We start from the raw sequence: 20,531 nt of genomic DNA, 5'->3' as shown, positions 1-20,531 counted from the left end.
TTCATCACTCCTGGGAAGGTTCACTATAATATTTGTGGATGATGGCTCTCACTGTTGTTTACTAGATTAGAAAAGCAGGTTCTATTTAAGTGATTTTGTGATTTAACATATGTGACAGTTATGAGGCCTGAAACTTAGCTTTCCAGAAAGTTTGGTTAATGACAATTAATTCATGATTTAACAAGAGACAGTTAGATTTTCATGGACAGGTTTGGATTGCTCTCCTCCCTTAATAAATGAAATAATCATTTAAGACCTGCATTTTGCATTTACAAACAAACTATCTTTGATGATCTGATATTAATATGGAAAAAAAGACTAAGAAATCATGAAGGAGGCAAATACGTTAAACACAGCACTATAGTAACCCTGTGTGAATAAGAGCATGGCTAATGAGAGGAGCTGTCTTTCTTTCTTTCTTTTCTTTTCTTTTCTTTTTTTTTTTTTTTTTAGCAACGAGTGGTGTGGTTATACAATAAGGGGCACATTTGTCCCCACACTGTGGGGCTAGCTCATGAGTCCTCTGTGAGCCTAGGGGAGGCCTGGGTGGGGCCCCAGTAGTGTGGCCCACATCTGGGCCCCTCTCTGCTTAGTGTGAGGAGACCAAACTACAGGCTACCTCACTGAGGCCCACTGTGGGCTGTGTGGGTCTGCCTGCCATTCCCCCACATGGGTTGGGTTCCACAGGGACATGCTTCAGGGGTAAATTTAAATGCACTGGGCATCAACTTAGCTGGTTTTGGGCATGAAAACAACTTGTTAAGATTTACTCGACCATCATGGCTTTAATTTAAAATACACCGTTTTACAACCTGTGCCATCTGCAACATGCTTCTTTATTATTTTACTGGCTACACCTACAGTAACAACATTAGAGCAGAGTGCAGTGGATGTGTGCAAAATGTTGCTAAAGGGGTAAAATATAAGATTTAGGGGTGTTTAGAAAGTATGACTACAGATGATAAAACCATGTAGTTCAGCAGGATTAGATAAGCTTCACATAAAACAGGGACAATAGCTAGACTGGCTTTATTCAGTGTTGCTATTAGTTCAGCTAACTAACACATTAAATCCATATTCAAACATAAGGTACACATGAAACACAGCTCGTGGTGGTTAAAAGGATAGAATGGTTTACTTAGCCTGAGAGCTGCAGGTGATTTCAAGTTTTAATAGATTTACTTTCAATCATCCAGCAGATAAACAGCAACATTAATTTATAGTTACATTTCTGTCTAATCTTCACTCTCGTTAGCACTGTTTTTGATCTACTGTAAGGGTAATATCAGGCTCGTTAGCTGCTTCCACTCTACTCACCCACCCTCAAACCGAGTGTTTTTGGTGTGCTTAGGCAGTATACACTGAGTTTATTGAGCTTTTCCACTGAGAACTAATACAAATTACATCACACACACACACACGCACGCACACACGCACACACGCACGCACACACGCACACACACACACACACACACGCACGCACACACACACGCACACACACACGCACACGCACACACACGCACACACGCACGCACACACACACACACACACACGCACGCACACACACACACACACACGCACACACACACGCACGCACGCACACACACACACACACGCACACACACACGCACACGCACACACACACACACGCACAAATACATATAATGTTATGATTTTGCTATTAATTCCCACAGAGGAACATACAGCGCTTGGAATGTTATCATCTAATTGCAAGTTTTAGTTAATACTGTCATGAAAACAGATAACTGTTGATATCAGTGACCATCATGTCATGATTATCCATCAAACCGGGCAAACTGCACCCAAAGGAAAGCAAGAAGGTGTTTATGACTCTTGCTAAATGAAAGCAAGGTTACAGCTGGGCACAGGTCAGATTGAAGAGACAGAAATATGGTATGAAGACTCAAAAAGAAGAATGAGAGGAAGAACACGGGATAGAGGACAGCTGACACACACACACACACACACACACACAGAACTGACAAATGATATTATCAAATGGCACGACCACAGAACACCCACACAGTGTTCAAATTAAGAGCACATGCAGCAGCAGCAGAGGCACAATGTAAGCACGCCTCATTCAACTATAGCAATCAGTATTTATTAACACTTGCACTTTCCAGTTGTTAATTTGGCACCTAATGATGATGTTTTCAAGCACATCCCTTTGCTGAATTGACAAACAGGCCTCTCTAGTGAGATGCACGTATAGAATCGGCTTGATTCTTCACAACAGGACTTTGCTGTCTACAGTGTTGGGGGGTAACAGAATACACGTATTTAAAATATAAAACATGAGTAACTGTATTCTGTTACAGTTACTGTTTAAAAAGGTGGTATTCAGAATACAGTTGCTTTGTTGAAATAAATGGATTACACGGCGGTCTTTTCCTGTTTCATATGTTAGGCTATGCTCTCTCTGTTTTTGGTAATTCCACACTGGTGGAAACCCAAACAAAACACGCAATAAGAGGATCTAATGTCTGTGTCTCAATCTCACGGCCCATGTCACCTCTACTTGCAGCAGCATAATCACGTGAAAATTTATTATTCAAAAAATGATTTAATATGAAGGCAATAGGCAGAGTGTTACAGGCATCGCCCTAAAGCATGCAGCCTGATGGGCAGTGTAGTCCGTGCTGCAGGGAGAATGGACTGCCATACCTGTTATGTGTCTGTGAGCGAGGGAGGGAGAAAAAGGCGAGTGGAAAAGTACGAGCTGTCACCGAGCAGAAACGGGAGCTGGAAGCATGTAAATATAATAGTAACCACTGCAGCCTGACGAGCCCAGCTGTAAGTAAGCTATTAAGACTCGACTGTACACTGTGTTCTTGTTTTCCTCCGAAACAATAAGCTCCGTTGCAGCAGCCTTTCAATGCCTCTCTCTGTCTCTCACTAGCAAAGTTGACCCAGACAACAAAGTAAAGCCAGTTTTCAGCTACGAGCTCGACACGAACCCGACGTATTAGCCAGAGGTCCCTTTGCTACGGTTCGGAGCCGCGGACCTGTTTTATATACGCGCCGAATAGTTTTCTATACGAGATCACTGCAAAAAGTGCAGCCTTACCTAATGTCCACCTACTGTTACTCATTTATATTAAGATTTAAACATCTAGTCGGTGTTGGTATGGCGAGTAACCTGCAGTAATAGTAATAAATCACACAGCAATAGGACATTCATGTTGTAAAAGGCATGACAATATATTAAGTAATCCAAAGTATTCAGAATACGTTACTCTCGTTGAGTAACGTAACAGAATACCTTACAAAATACATTTTGGGGCATGTAATCTGTAATCTGTAGTGGAATACATTTTAAAAGTAACCTTCCCGACGCTGTCTGTCTACATCCATATTTTACACAGTCTGTGATAATGGCTTGACTACTGTATTGAAGGCCAAAGTTAGCTTCATAAAAGAGGCAGGAAAGGATGAACTCTGACTCTGAACCAAACACATACCTGCTAATTAGTAACAGACTAATTAGATACCAGAATTTTGCTGAACTCTTGGGCTCTGTACCCCTTATTACAGCATCCAAATAGTTTATCCAAGAACTACGCATAAATGCCAGGTTGTAAATATGGCCTTTAATGCTATGAAGGTGGACATTTTCCTACGGACGTCTACGGTGACTAGCAACCTATTCAGGGAGCACCACACCTCTCACTATATAGCATGTGGGATATGCTCCAGCCCCCTGCGACCCTGAACTGGATAAGTAGAAAATGGATGGATGAGTATCGATGTACTTTTGGCTCGTGACCCTTAGAGGAACTGCAATGTGGACGCTTCTGGGACAGCGACACCGACACTCCAGAAGCAGCCAGTGGGTCTAAACAGGTGCTCTACCTCCTGAGCTACAGCCAGGACGTAATCAGGACGTTACAGCTGCAGATTTATGCCCATTTAAACACATGAGACTTTAGGTGCCCAAGTACGTTTTAGAACTCTTATCATATAGTTTTGTGCTTGTAATAAGTTTGACCTGCTTTTTGTTTCCCGAGGTCATGTGCTATAGTTAATGCGATGTTGCTTTATGCCTCTGATGTACTAATATTTCTCCTTCAGTTTCCCAGATGTCTGCTGGCCAGAAAACAAGCATAAACTTGTTTGATTTAGCTCTTGGCTTCATGTGTAGGTGGAGAGTGCAATAATGATAAAGATAGTAAGAGCAAGAGAGTGAATTTTTTCCACTTGACAACAAGTGAGAGTCCAACATGTCTAGTGGCTGCTTGTTGTTTTACTGTTAAGCCTGCTGTCAGAAGAGAAACTGCTTTTACAACAGATTTCTGCCTGTATGTTTTCCTGATATCTGCTGGAAAGCTACAGAAAAAATCCTAGCTCTTGAGCTCTGAAGGAATTACACCAAAACCTGACAGCTGAGGAAGCATGATATCATGCTGCTATTAAACAAAGTTGCCAAATACAATCAAATGAGACTTAGTGTATTAGCTACACAAGAGGTTTGTCTGATGTATTGGCTAGTGCTGAGAACAGCTCATGTCACTGTTCTGCAAACCCCAAATATTTAGTTTTAGGTTTTTTTCCCCACATATATATTTCTCAGGATCAACTTCGGTGTTTGGCATAGATTTTCCAAACATTCCAACTGTAACCCGAGTTAGGCAATATTTGATTGGATGATGCTGATAGAAAATACTGTCCAAGGCTAAGCATTGGTGTAGTCAGTCTCCAACAGCAACCAGTGACCTCGAGAAAAACTAAGGCATGTGTCAAAAACTGCAGTGCCTCAGCCACGTGAGGCTTGCTTCACCTCTGAGTCACCCCTACAGAGCTCCGTGTTAAAATGTCCAACACACAGCAGAGACAAACAGCCTACTACACAATTAATCACAACTGTAAGCGAGGTAATTTTTTTTATAATCACAGGTTTGAATTGAATTAAGGATTAAACTTATATAATAACTACTAAGATGTGGCCGCTTGCTTTTCCAGGTTTTTGCACTCGGCTCTGTAAAGAAAAACACAGATTTTCCCCAAGTAAGTACCTGGCTGGTCAGTTTTAATGTAAGCTGATAGATCCATTGGTTTATCTTCTCAAAAGACAAAAGGAAAGGAAAAAAAAAAATCTCCAAACAGTCAAACTGTACTGTGATTATGTGATAAATTTAACAAAAAGGATAAGTAAATCCTTTTTGAAAATAAACCCTATACCTACTAAAATGTGTGTTTTCCACCTTTGTGAGGAAAACGTATTTGTTGGTTGAGCAGCAGAGTTAGGTGTGTGGTTTGCGCCCATGGAAAACTTGCCAATGCCAAAAAGTTTCTTCTGCTACGGACTCTTGTTTGGAGCTTCTGGTGCCCAGGTGCACACACTCAGGTGCCTGATTAGAACCTGTGAGCACAGACCCTGCTAGAGCGGTCAGTTGGTGTCTGCTCCAAGCACGCCACGCTTGACTGATCTGGATAGGGCCCGTGCCACAGAGCAACTTCATGTTGCAGCATTATTATTTGGACGGAGATCCAGTACCATCTCCAAAGTGTTCAAAGAAAGAAAAAATCAACTGAATGCCATTTCCTTAGTTTTTGTGCTCGATTCTTATATTGTCTGCCTCCAGTATATTACCATACTGACTACTGTTGATGTTCTCTTACTGATTAGATGCAGAGGGAGCATTAACAGCCCTGTGTGAAAAACAGATTCCATTTAAGTGGAAATACTCTATGGGTTGCTATTTCGAAGGTTCTTTAAAAAGGAAAAGCACAAGCTACAGCACAAGAGGTAATCTGATCGAGATAGTGAGTGCGGGCTAAATACATATTCTTAGCAAACAAATAAAAAAAGCCTGCCTTGTCATAACAGAGTTACATAAGTCAGAGAGTTTTCACATCTAGTAATGCTTCAAACTCCGTATTACTCCATGTTTATCTTGTGCCTGAAATTCTAAGGATTTATGGTCTTATGCTGGTGACCATTTGCATAACTCTTTGGCTATGCAGACAGAAGGATTGTGGGAACCAAAGCACAACCCGAGCAGGATTCACTACAAAGAGGAAGAAACACAAAACCACCCATTAAAGGAAAAAAACAAAACAAAATAAGTCAGACCATGGCTGCAGTGAGCCATTTTATTGTTTTAAACGCTAAAAAATTATTTTATGACTTCTTTCTTCTCTGCAGCAAAAAGCTAAGCAAAGAAGCAACGACAGCACAAATATGGACAAAACAGTCTAGACCACATGTTTGTGACACTGCTCGTTCTTGACAGACACACAGCTTCACTCTGTGTTTTTACCGGCATAAAAAAATCAAAATCATCACGTTCAGTGGAACCCTAGGCCATCTTCAAAGTTAGGATACTTGGTCCACGAAAACATATTTATTCAAGTCATGCAGCCAATTTATTGCCTGCCTGCACCGTACCAAATCTCCTCACAGGGTGAGGGTTTTGTACATGTTTGTTTCAACATGAACAACACAAACAAGCAGACACAAACAAAAAAGCATCACAAAGATAGAGAAAAAACTGCATATTAACAGCAACACAGCTAAATCCAAAATCTAGGCTACAAACTAAGCTTCTTAGCTGAAAGCTCAAACTCTGACTAAAAACTTCATTCGGCTCAGCCTCATTGCCTCTGAAGTGCTCACGCTAATAAAGCGCTCCACTGGAGTGGCTTTGGAGGACAGCTGAGGACCCTGTGGGACTGCCTTTCATAAATGCCTGCCTGAATATGGCTATTTTATAACTCGGGCGTAGGTTATGAGTCAAACATACCAGTTAGACAACTCTTACTGCTTCTTGGGATTTTTTATGGATTTGCTTGCTAAGGCATATACACTTCAAACACTGCAAGCAGAAACATACAAATACACATGCGCTTGAATACCAGCTCAAGCCGTTGTGCACATACACTCCATGTTATGGAGGATAATCATTTCATCTGTCTTGAGAAAATTAAGGGGTTAAATGTTTTACCTTTGTGACTGATTGAACGAACGAACTGAGGGATAAGTTGGAGGAACACAGACAGAGCTTGCTGTTGTTAAAGTTAGACGATTTTCATATTACATTTAAAGATCTCCAGTTAACCTAGTAACATACGCCAGGTTGCCAGAGATCTGTTTAGGGTTAGGGTTGTCTGTAATATTCACATATACGAATAAAAAGAAAAGAAAATAGCAATGTAATAAGAGAAGAGGGCCAAAATGCACGAAGAGTAACATTTTAAAATTTCTGATTTCCTTTAACGTGCAGCTAAAACGCAGTTTAATAGTAAAGCCTACCCAGGAGTTTGCTGGTGACCTGGTGGAAGTTACAAGTTTAAAGAAAAGAAACTAAATGAATAAACACAGTAAACTTTACACTGCATGCTGAGTTTTGGTTGTGCTCTGTCCTAACAATGTTTAATCACAAATAATCGAATATTGTCAAGAAAGCTATTTACATCCCTGGTTGCAACTGACCTTGACCATGTTGCACCGTTGCCATGGTAACAAATGGGATGAAAAAAAATGTGCTGCTTCTGAAGACGGTTTCCCCAGGCTGAAAGCTGGAATCAATCTTCCATAATCACTTACACACAAACACTACTGAAGATTTTTTACACTACCTGAAAAGGACTCTGGCTGTTGTAGTTCTTTACTTCCTTGTCAGCTCCACGAACTAGCAGCACTCTGGCACAGTTATCCTGTGGAAGAAAAAGAGAAAAATCACTCAAATGAAGCAGCTGACAACATCCCTAAGACAAGACTGGAACCCTTAAAGTCTCCTACTTTTGCTTTTTCAAAAAAAGAAAAATAAGAAGATGATGGTTAAGCTTCCAGTAACATCAGCAGAATTTTCCAAAAGCATAGAGCAAGACCTGCTCAATGACTGAGCATGCCGGCTCTTGCACAGGGATATACAGGAGGAAATAAGAAAAAGAACATCTAATACCTATCAGGAATGGAGCTTCAGTGTCTCTATTGCTCCACTCAAAGAGAAAGAGGGAGTGAGGGTGAGAGAGAGATGGAAAAACAAAAAGAGAGAGAGGAAGAGAGAGAGAAGAACAGAGATGGAGAGTGCTGAGGGGTTTGAATCTGCTGCACAAATCGCCCACAAAGTGCTCAACCACGCATGCACTGAGCACACACACATGCATATAAATACTTTTTTTAGATCCACAATAAGCTATTGAGAGTTGAAAAATCAGTCACACAGATACTGATACAGAAGCATAATCTGTACTGTAAAGTCGGCATTACAAATATTTCTCTGATTAGACGTTTAGCCTCTTATTTTAAGACATGCACGAGTTCTATTTTTACTCATTTCCATCTGGTGTGTAGTAACCCCACAACAGCATCTATATAAGCTGAATTTACATGTAGCTGTACGTGTGGTACATTTTAGAGCTGTGAAGGAAAGCAGGGCTATCAGAAGACAACCAGAAGCAAGGAACGAAGCAGATGTACGGCCTGGGGAGGCAGAGGGATGGTGAGAAAGGTCACGTCGAAAGTCAATAATTCTGAGCTAATCCCGTTTGTTGCAGTTTGGATGCCATGGAAACTTCAACTACCGATGGATTTTTACTCTGCATCGCCTGTAATGTGAGGAAGATGAAGGTGAATTCTCACTTAGGTTTTAGGTTTTCATTTATGCACTGGAACCTGTTCTATCCATCTCTCGAGCAGCAGTGACAATTAATACAAACTTATGATGCACAGCATCACAGTCCAAAAAAAGACTGATCCAAATAACCCCCCTCTGCTTCACAGACACTAAAGATGTTATCAATCTTTATTTTTCCAGATCCCCAGTTTTAGGAGACGAGACTGAAGTATCCTTTATTTTTATTGTCATCGACAAATAGAGAGACGACCAAAAAAATCAAATAACAATTGCTCTCTCTCTTTCTGTCTGTCAGCACTTAGCATCATCAGGAAGAGGGAACGTGAGAAGCTTAAGAACTACCCAGAGAAGAAGAGCTCGAGATGTGGAAGGTGAAGGCTACAGTGTTACCCACACTAACGTGACCACTAAACTGTCCGAGTGGCTTCAGCAGATCTCAGGAATGACATCATAGATCTGTGTCCAGAAGAGAGACAGCAGGGACAGCAGAGATACCGTGCAGGACCCTCAAGCAAAAAAAACATCAACTGCAGTTTAAAAAGAGAAATAAGTAACCCAAAAAAACGAGTTAGGAATACAGAATTTGTTTTCTGACAATGGTGATTCTACTCCTCCTTTTCAATTCAAGTAACAAAGTACAAATACTTAAAATAAATAGCAAACAGGAGAAATATATGCAAAAATAAGAGAAAGCTACACATTAGAGTACAAAATAGTTGCAAAGTGATTGGAAGTAGTGCAAAGAAAAGACTTGGTCTGCATAGCGTCCGTGTGTGAGTGGCCTGAGTGATTCAGGTTAAACTGAAGCCATGGTCTGAGTATGTTAACAGTTCAAATGGCCCAGGGGAAGAAGCTGTTTGTAAGTCTGGAGGTGTGGACTAGTGATGTGTCAGTCGCGAACGAAATGGCTCTTAGAGCCGGGTCTTTGACGTGAATGACGCGAGCCGGCTCCTTATCGCGGGCCGTGGGTTTTTTTTTTCTTTCTCTCACCCTCTCTCTCGCACTTTTTTTCCGCTTCACTCCGCACGCGAGCCTTGTGCTTTGCTCTGAGCAGAGGGGGGAGGGGCGGTAGTTACACTGGCAGTAGCACAGGAACAGAGCGGGAGGGAGAGAGAGAGAAAGAGAGCCTAGAAAGGTATAGTAATCATCCACAACTATTTTCAGTTGCAGATGATAAAGGATTCAGAAAGTTTATTCATGCAGGTCCATATGACAGAGAATATGCATCTTCTTTTAGTTTTCATATTTTAATTTATATTTAATTGTGTTGTGGTTTGCAGTGTTTTGTGTTGTTTCACTTTACATTTGTAAAAGGAAAAAGCTGAAAATTTAAATAGTTAAAAGTTGAAATGTGAATAGTTGATTTTTGTATTATATGATTTATTTATTACATTTTATGTGGAGTGAATAAATAAAAGTATATTTACGGTGGCCCAGACAGACAAAACACGTAAAAACTCCAAAACACGTACAAAACACAACAGAAGTGCTCCAGGATGCTAGGGGGCAGTGTTGAGCTTTTGTTACCTCATGGCTACACAAGCCAGGAAGTACCAACGACCGGATTTGGTGTGTGGTAGTAACAGGTAAATGAACATTTGTTTAAATTATTTGAATATATATGAGTGCTTGTGTGTAAATACACAAACAATACACATATGCTTTCAATTGTGTAATTTAAGTGATCTAGTAGCTCTGTTTTGGAAGTTCAGTTAACGCTAGAAATGTGTTTTGGAGTTTGTACGTGCTTTGTCTCTAGGGGCCACCGCATATATTTATATATAAACATATATAAATAAAACCACTTTTTTTTTTACATTAGTAATTGCTTTTGTGCATAATTTTATATTATTGTTAATAATAAATTAATTAAGGCAACAAAACAACCTGAAGAGCCGGTTTGGAGCCAAAAGAGCCGTCTCTTTTTAGTGAGCCGAACCGAAAGAGCCGGTTCTCTAAAAAGAGCCAGAAATCCCATCACTAGTGTGGAACCTGATTAACATGAGGTGCTGAGCAGAGGGCAGCGGGTCAAACAGCAGGTGGGCGGGGTGCAAGTGGCCACGTTTGAGCGCCCTGGTTCTCCTGAGATGCAAGGATTGGCAATGGCCTCCAGGGGTGGCAACCAATTATTTTTTGGGAGGTGCTAATTAGCCTCTGCGTAGCCTTCCTGTTCTCAGTAGTGTATGTCAAACACGCAGTCAGCAGGAGAGCAGGCTCTCCACTGAGGAGGGTAGAAGGCCAACAGCAGCTCTCTCTGACATGGTAAGAAACCTCGGAGTGTTTTTGGATAGCTCTCTTAAATTAGAGAAACAAGTGTCCTCAGTGGTAAGAAATAGCTTCTACCAGTTACGTTTGATATCAAAGGCGAAGCCCTATCTTCCATTGAAAGTACTTGAAAAACGTATTCATGCATTTATCACCTCTAGACTGGACTACTGTAACTCTTTATACCTGGGCCTCAATCAGTCTTCTCTCTACCGTCTGCAGTTAGTTCAAAATGCTGCTGCACGTCTTCTAACAGGTTCTAGAAAGTATGATCACATCACCCCAGTTCTAGCTAATTTACACTGGCTCCCTGTCAAATACCGCATACCGTTGCCTTTTAATGTCTCGCTGGTTTTTGCTGATTGTTAAGCACTTTGATCAACCCTGTTGTTTTAAAATGTGCTATATAAATAAATAAACCTTAACCTTTCTTGATGAGGCTCTGTGTTGGACAGGTGCACGGTGGCTGTGGCGCTCATGGTCAGCGTTTGGTTGCATCAAATATAGAAGAATAATTTGCATTTAAGTTGATGACACTTAGACTAATTTACTAAATTCCACTGTTGTAACATTTGTATAGTGTCTAGTATAAAGACAAAATCAAAAGTATACTGTTACTGTAGGAAATGGAAATCAGCCAAGACAGCTGTGAAACACCCGCTTCAAACATGAAACATCTGCTTACATCTTGTTGAATTCAGTGTAAATACACAGAGAGCAGCAGGTCAGCTGATCACAGCCTGTACACTAAGAAAATCTACTGAAAAGCTCTGATTCTTTTCCCCACGCTGAACCACTACAACCAATACTACGGTCCCACCACCTGCTGAATGTGCGGTGCTCATTTTACTCTCTACAATGCAGGCAACAGAAAATAGTTGTTGTACTAATAGTATTTTATAATCATCTTTAATTTAGCACAAGGTTCAGTTACTTTTGCATAAAAGTTGATGGTAGAAACGTCCTTCAAGGAACTACTTTTTACTTTCTTAGCCTTTACTTTTGCACTTTTACACGAGTAAAGAAATTGATTCAGCGCTTCAGTTTTTACTGGAGTATTTTTCAACACAGATGTCTGTACTTCTGCTTAAGTAAGCATGTAAGTACTTTTGCCACCTCTGCATCTGACATGTATCGTTCCATTGTGTACTTTGCACGGTTGAAATGATGTTTTTACTCATCAGCAGCTGTGGAGTAATGCACATGATAATTTCCTTTGAAATATAGCTCAATCCTGACACGGAGAAAAGCTGTTTTACATCTTCCATGCAACAACTATACTTAATTTTGCTTATTAAAGAACATCATCAGCAACTTTATGCTGTCCTCAAAAAAAAGACTTTCTGTTCAAAGATGATGCTCAGTTTTTTAAACTTGTCAGATCCAATTAAGCCAAAATACCTTACAGAAGTTAAACATGCAAACAATAAACAAGAGTTCAGGTATTAGGAGGATCATGTGTTATGTGTTATGGAACTAAGTAAGTTTGACATTTCAGTTTTCAGGGGAGGAAACATTTCATATATTTTTAAGCTCTTTAGTGACCAAATTCGGTTAAATCTGCCTCGTCTGCACGTTCAAATTTGTATGACTGTAGTGATTTGATCTCTTCTCAACAACCAGTAATCTTCTGGTATTCACAACATAATGCAAAATGAAAGCAAACATTCATTTGTATCAATAACTTTAATATAACTCCTGAAACTAGGAAATGTCCAAGCTGTCCAAGCTACAGACATCCATCTTAATAACTTTATCCAGGTCTCTAGGAATTATTGTAACTGTGACTTAAAGGAGAATAAAGTCCAGGTTGCTGCTTTTCTTATGTGTGTGCCAGGTGCCAAAAGGCTGATTCATCTGCCAAAGGTGTAACACCAGAACAGATGTGAGTGTGCCCTCATCCCCCAGGGGAGTCCAAGGTGACATCCACAAACAAACCTACACACACAAGATTATTTAAAAATAACAATCAATGAAAATATCATCAGTGATTTAATAACGCAACTTGTATTATGATCTCTGAAAATGATTATACATTATATATTATACATATGTACATCACAATATCCAGAAACATTATGCACACAGACTATACAGAATTTGTACAAATACAAATTTCTAATAAAACAGTTCACTGGGTGTAGATACAGCTACAAAACTTTACCCCACTCGTGGTGTTTTACCCTTTGATGGCTCGGCGTTCAGTAGTGCTTCAATCCTATTCATTGTTTCGATTCAATAATGATGAATTTAAACATATTTTGAAGAGGCCTGAAATGTTTCCAGACGAAGTTCAACAAGATAAATCATGTTATCTCTAAATCATGTTATCTCTAAATCATGTTATCTTGGCAGAGGGATAATACAAGAAAGTGTAAGTGACATCATTTTAATCATGTTATCACAGTTCTTTCAACTCCTGCAGAAAAGCTATGTGGTAACATCTTAAAAGATGAGGCAACATTTTAATCATTATTATAAAGGCTGTAGTTTGTAGCCATTGCTCCAAAATGATGTCAATGTAACAGGGCTTGTTGGTGGTTTTAACAATTTGAGGTGGACGACGTTTTATTTATAAAGAGCACATTAGCTTACTAAAAACGGCAGCTAGCTAGTATTGCTGGTATGTAATATTTTCAAAAGCTAAAATGAGCCTACAACAGTGGGGCTACACCAGTGATACTAGCATTAGCTGTGTTAGCACCTTCAACAGGTAGTGTCCTCTGGTACACACTGAGAGGATCAAATGTTCTTTTAACTGCAGTGCCCTTTCATATTCTTCATATATCCATGATGTAAATTTTACGTGAGTGAATACTGAAGATAAATATAATTTTACAAGCACAAGGACTTTTTAAAAAGGTCTGCTTAGCGGAGCTATGGGTGCAAAGAGCAGTGTAGAACATTTGCTTCCTCACCTTTGCTAATTTGATGGAGTTGGTGCCTCTTGAAATATCCAGTATGTTTGGGCTTCGGTTTTCATGAGTGCAGGGCTGAATTGGTAATCTGATATACCGGGCACGGGTTTGACCGCGCACTGGGCGTACAAGCACTGACGGCATCCCATTTTGTCATTACTGACACTGGATTGGCCAAACAAATCTCTCAGCGACTGGTCTCTCCCCTACCTTCGCTGTGTGCTCACGCAGCTTGTAGAAAAAGTTTAGTTTGGAAGAAGTGGAGCTGAAAAGCTGAGAGAAAACAATAAAAAGAAACTAATAATAGACCAACATGTTAACTGTCAGAACTTTAGTACCGGCAACAGCTAGTAACCAGCTAGTAACCACTGTCACATGAGTCTGCTGCTGTTAGCACTAGCTGTGGAGACATGACGAAGAGACAGAGGAAGATGAAATTAATGTGGTAACAAAACAGATGGAAGGATTTAATTAGAAAGGAATTGATTGGAGGATTCTGGTAACATGAATGGCTACTTTGACCAACCAGAAGATGGTTTCATCCACCCCTGTTTTCCCCTCATAACAAGGGTGGTGTAAAAAATTATCATCAAACAGTCTTTTTTCTCACACCAGTTCACCTCACTGTGCCTCAGAAGTCAAAAGGTTCCAAAGTTTTCCACTTCTTTAAAAATGACAGCAGCCAGGTGAATGGAAAAGAATAAATCCACAGGTAAAGAGAGACTAAAACATTGCTTTAGTTTCTCATTTGCAGATCAATGTCATATCTGTTTCCTTTGGTAAAGATTGGATTTAAAAGGCAGTGATTTCTTGCTTTGATACAAATAAATCAGTGGGCTGCTTTTTATTCAAAGCAGTACTTCTCTGCTTAACTGGCCCCACTCCAAGGTCAATGTGTTAAATGATCTCAGATGACTGGCTTTACAAACAAGTGTTAGAGGGCACTGTTGACCTTTAGATAAAGAGTATAAAGATAGGTTTAAGCGGAGTGGTCTTTGAAATCCAATCTGTGCACATTCAGTTAGACTTATAAACAGATACGAGCTATTTTTTGCTACTCAGTACAAATCCCACTGCGCTTGGAAGATATAAACATTTAAAAAATCCTCAAAATATATTTTCCACTTGTGTGCTTTTCTTGGGAGCTATTTGTAACAGCAGTGCGTGTGTGCCTATGTGTGTATTTATGTGCAAGCAAGTCAAAATAAGCTAGAATGTGTGCATGTTCAAGCTAATGAAGAAAAACAAAGCAAGTTGCACTGTGCTTTGCTCAAGCCCATTCAGAAAAACAGCCACACTTGTTTTTGAAATTCAGATTATTGTTAAATTCAACTACAATTATCATCCTAGCAAGAGAACTAAAGAAACGTCTTACACGAGGGGTGAAGTGGCGTCACATCCAAGTAAGTGTATGTGCATGCCTCAGCCAACCTATTAAGTTGCAGTTTACATCCATATCTCTTTCTGCTCCTGAGACATGATGTGGAATGATGAGGAGAACAGTGTTTTTGTAGATCATCACAGTGAAATTGACTTTTAAGCTTTTGTCCCATTGGTCATTTTTATCACATGGTAAATGAGAGACTGCCTAAACCATTGGCAATCAAGATAATAAGAGCCAAGAAAAGAAAAAGAAAAACTGAGAGGCTGCTGTCACAAATAATGTAGAGTTAAAAGTTACGATTTCAGGACGGTATACTCCTGGGATACACCAGGCGCCCATAGTTCAACATCAGAACATCATTTCCATGATGAAAAACTTGTAAAGACACTGCTACAAAAGGGAAGGAAATCACACTGTATTCAGTTTGTATGCAGTCATAGCAGAACCGAAAACGGTGGAGTCAGCAACAAAAGCAGGAGTGCATATATTAGCACACAGGAGCACACAGCATTTAAAATAGTTAAATCAGTTCAGTGAGATACTGTAATGTACCTGTCAGCACACTACAGGAAATAGAGGGTTGCATTCACGGCCACCTTTTCTTTTCTTATTTTTCCCAGTTGAATGCCTTATATACAGCATAACAGAGAAATGATCATATACTGTATGCAACCATTAGGTTAAAACTGGTTAGGGCTGTCAGAGTTGGTAAATGGTATGATACTTACATAGGGCTTTTCTACTCTACTTGACAACATGCCTCATTCACCCACTCACACAAACACTTTTTTTTGTACACCTACACAACAAGTCAAAAGTTTGGACACACCTTCTCATATAACGGTTTTCCTTTATTTTCATGACATTGTAGATTCTCACTGAAGGCATATAGTAAGCAAAGAAGTGTGAAAAGTTTTATATTTTAGATTCTTCAAAGTAGCCACCCTTTGCTTTGGTTTTCTGCTTTGTTGCTCTCATTAAGGGAAGCTCATGAAGCTTCATGGGTGTAGAGGTCATCTGGTCACCTTTTCTGTGTTGTACAAAGACACGGTGGGTGGAACCAAAGATCTCAAATTTGGACTCATCAGACCAAAGCACAGATTTTTCACCGGTCTAATGTCCATTCCTCGTGTTTCTTTGTCCAAACAAATCTCTTCTGCTTGTTGCTTTTCCTTAGTCGTGGTTTCTTAGCAGCTATTTGGTCATGAAGGCCTGATTCATGCAGTCTCCTCTGAACCATTGATGTAGAAATATGTCTGCTACTGGAACACTGTGTGGCATTTATCTGGGCTCTGATCTGAGGTGCTGATAACTCAGCAGCAGAAGTGACTCTTGGGGCGGTCCTCATGTGAGCCAGTATTATTGTAGCTCTTGATGGTTTTTCTGACTCTACTTGGAGACACATTCAAAGTTTCAGAAATTTTCCAGACTAACTGACTGACCTTCAGTTCTTAAATGTAATGATGGACTGTCATTTCCCTTCACTTAGCTGATTGGTTCTTGCCATAATATGAATTCTAGCATTTGTCAAATAGAGCTGTCAGCTGTGTACCAACCTGACTTCTGCACAACACAACTGATGGTCCCAACCCCATTAAGAAGGCAAGAAACTCCACAAATGAACCCTGATAATGCACACCTGTGAAGGGAAACAATTTCAGGGGACTGCATCATGACGCTTACTGAGAGAAGACCAAGAGTTTGCAGTGCTGTCAACAAAGCAAAGGGTGGCTACTTTGAGGAATCTAAAATTTAAGACATATTTATTTATCCATTGATAAATAACTCTACATATGGAGGCAAATTGTGAACATTGTAGTGAAGACATTAATACTTTGAGTTTTTTAATAAAATGCACCCCATTACCTGGCATGGTAATGCAAACATTATTGCACAGCAGTCAAAGTGTATACAAAGTGAAGAGTGATTTTATATTTCAACCAGATGTTACAAGAATAACTAACAATAATAATGCTACAATTGTTCAATTTCAAAAGCTGTATGTGTGAAAGTTTTTTAACTGTCCACATGCAGTTGCTTGGGTTGGCTTAATTGGTGATTTTAATTAGCCATAAGTGTGGCATGTGAATTTGAATAGCTGTCTGTCCCTGTGTGATAATCCAGTGACGTGTCCTCACACTATGGCAGCTGGGACAGGCTCCAGCCCACCCCCAAGCCTGAATTGGATCAACGGAAGACACCAAAATCTTAAACATTTGACACCCCTACGTTATAAGTTTTGAATAGGTTTTTGTTTTTGACCCATTAGTGAGGTGGCTGTTTCTTGAAATCTATATGTATTTTTGTATCTCTATGTATTTTTCATTGTTACAAAGGTTTGGTCTGTGTCCGAGCATCCCATGACGTAATTATGATGCGACATGAACGCTGCAACAAAGGTGGACATCAAGGCAAGAATATACCTGCTGCTCGGTCTGTGACTCGGGGATCATGGCGTTGTTTTTTGTGGCCATTTTCCCCGTTTCTGGGTTTCAAAAAATTTGGTTCACATATTCGGAACCCCGGCCGAGCAGGTACTTTTTAATACCTGGTACCAGGTGGTATGACGTAATGGAAAACCCCTGAAAACCATGGTGAACCATGGCAAGTCGATCTGAGTAGGTAGTAATGGAAAAGGGGCTTATCAGGTCACACTTTGAGAACCTTGGCTATTTATCCAATTATAGGCTGTCTTACAGAAGAAAAGATTCCCCAACACCCAAATTATAGAGCAAGTTAATGAGGAAACAGAATCGACATTATATAGCAAACTTTAGTCTCAGTGACTGAGACCAGACCAAATTCGGACCACATGTCACATTCAATCATACATTTATAAGCTTCTTTCGGATATCCCATTTTTCTCAGCACATCACCCTGCAGATGAATGTTTGCTGTGGCACTGATTTTATACCAGATGCCTTCCCATGTGTCTGGGTTTGGGACTGGCACTCAGAGTACATTGGTTTTGGGCCCCCTAGATTATGTCTTGAAAACTATCACACCACAGAGCCACACTCTATATTACTACAGCACTTTATTCTATGCACTTAAAGCACTTTATCTGTCTCACATCCAAGGCCAGTTTAGAATGATCAATTAACTTAACGTGTACACCACTGGACTGCCCAAAGGTGAACAGAGGTACCTCAGTGTAAATACACAGAGAGCAGCAGGTCAGCTGATCACAGCCTGTACACTAAGAAAATCTACTGAAAAGCTCTGATTCTTTTCCCCACGCTGAACCACTACAACCAATACTACGGTCCCACCACCTGCTGAATGTGCGGTGCTCATTTTACTCTCTACAATGCAGGCAACAGAAAATAGTTGTTGTACTAATAGTATTTTATAATCATCACAGAGGTACAAATTTCATCTGTTCTCTGCAATCCTTCCTCCAACCACAAGCATCACCACCCCAACAACCGCACTCCAAACCCCACTGACAACTTCACTATGCATATGGTTCATATACTGATATGGAGTTTTAAGCTGTTGTCCATAAAGAACACAGTCTCTTGTAAAAATAACAGGAAAGCTGAAAGGATTTAAATAGTCACCTTTCATTTGAAAACAAACTCTTTTTAAATGCTTAGAACATATTGGTTAGGTCCAAGAATTGCTACTGAAAAATTCTTTGTAACAGAGTAGCAGAATTATTTGGAGCTTACAATTTAGAACTGATAAATGTACAACTTCTGACAAAATTCACATGTAATTCTCTGGATGTTTTGGTGGTCAAATCATTAAACATCTGAAATGTACTAAATGAAAACGAATCCCTCTTCATAGCTTTCAGTGTTATCTGTCGTGTAATGGAGAACTGTATACCTCTTACACAGAACTGGCAGACTCGAAAATGAACTTTTTCATCAAGACTGGAAAATGTGAAATGATCATCATTAAATTTAGGCTATGAAGACATAAGAAGTACAAATTTCCCATTGCACTAATCTAATGAGCCTGTCATTGGAGTTGGGGAATGGTTCATTGTGGATATGTCTTTTTTCTTCTTCTGCAATCAGCTGACTTCAGTGCGTGTGCATTAAGGAGAAACGAGCTGTCTGCAGGTTCTGAGCAGTAATGAATATTACTTAGAGCTTTATTAAATGGTAAATGGCCTGTATTTGTATAGCGCTTTAAAAGTCCCTAAGGACCCCAAAGCGCTTTACACAACCAGTCATCCACCCATTCACACACACATTCACACACTGGTGATGGCAGCTACATTGTAGCCACAGCCACCCTGGGGCGCACTGACAGAGGCGAGGCTGCCGGACACTGGCGCCACCGGGCCCTCTGACCACCACCAGTAGGCAACGGGTGAAGTGTCTTGCCCAAGGACACAACGACCGAGACTGTCCAAGCCGGGGCTCGAACCGGCAACCTTCCAATTACAAGGCGAACTCCCAACTCTTGAGCCACGATCGGCCCAATTATTATTAAATGAAAGGACAACAATACGATGGTGCAAAGTACACCCAGGACATAAAGAACTATCCACTTCCGCTGACATGATATAAACTCTTTTAAGCACTAGCACTAGCATGGACAGCATGGTTACACAAAATGGCAAATATTCCAGAATGATGTTAAAGCTGGAATATTGTATCACGGCGAAGCGTGTAATAAACATGCTGGTAAACCATTTGTACTTGAAATGGACATGCATACTGAATTTGCAGTACCAGCAGGGGGAGCCAATATTTAAAGCCAAGAAGTCGCTAATGACCAAGTAATGTCAGTGTCATTTTGTCATTTAAACAATTACGCTAGGTGGATAATGTGTGTTTTCATGTAAATGTCTCAGTGACGTCTCTCTAAATGCTTTCCCATGTTCTTTGGAATTAGCTTGAAACAAAATAGCCACCTCTACTTGTACTGGAGCATATTCCAACTTAAGCATGCTTTCCCATCTCATGCTAATGAGAAGCAAAGCACCACATACACAGGGTGGGCATTAGACCCTTTGCCGTGATACTGAGTTGAGACCAGCCAGCTGCCAGAGCTTGAACGTCAGCGGGTACAGAAGCAGTAATGACAAGTCAGGTTTGTAGCTTCATAGACAACGTTTTTGTTCCTTTGCTATTCATTGTTCATTTGCTGTTAAATACGTTTTGAGCTTGTTGCTTTTATTTTTGTGTTCTTGAACAAAAATATCTTGTTTTTCCTCATTAGGACAGAGATTTGATTCACTTAACTTATAATTATGTGACAATGTATCTCAGCCATCGTACAGAGTAATGCAAAACTAATGTAATACAACACAACAGTCACAACATTAATGCGTATTTAAAATGAAAGTTATCCAGATTCACAAACCACAAAAATGTGTTATCAACCAATCCGAATAGCAGA

General features: G+C 40.1%; 1 protein-coding gene across 3 annotated transcripts in view; it reads right to left on the bottom strand.

Moving 5' to 3' along the window:
• shank2b (SH3 and multiple ankyrin repeat domains 2b) overlaps positions 1–20,531 on the bottom strand; it is a 299,877-nt gene that overhangs the window by 155,221 nt on the left and 124,125 nt on the right. For all 3 annotated transcript variants that reach the window (XM_084920616.1, XM_084920699.1, XM_084920777.1), the window contains exon 9: positions 7,603–7,680. In XM_084920616.1, coding sequence (XP_084776742.1) covers positions 7,603–7,680 — 78 coding nt within the window. The remainder of the gene's footprint in view (positions 1–7,602; positions 7,681–20,531) is intronic.

The sequence above is a fragment of the Perissodus microlepis genome, chromosome 1, assembly GCF_051167445.1.
Source record: "Perissodus microlepis isolate ML-2025 ecotype Zambia chromosome 1, ASM5116744v1, whole genome shotgun sequence".
Lineage (NCBI taxonomy): Eukaryota > Metazoa > Chordata > Actinopteri > Cichliformes > Cichlidae > Perissodus > Perissodus microlepis.
Note: the sequence above shows the minus strand (reverse complement) of the source record. Positions and strands in the feature narration are given on the sequence as shown.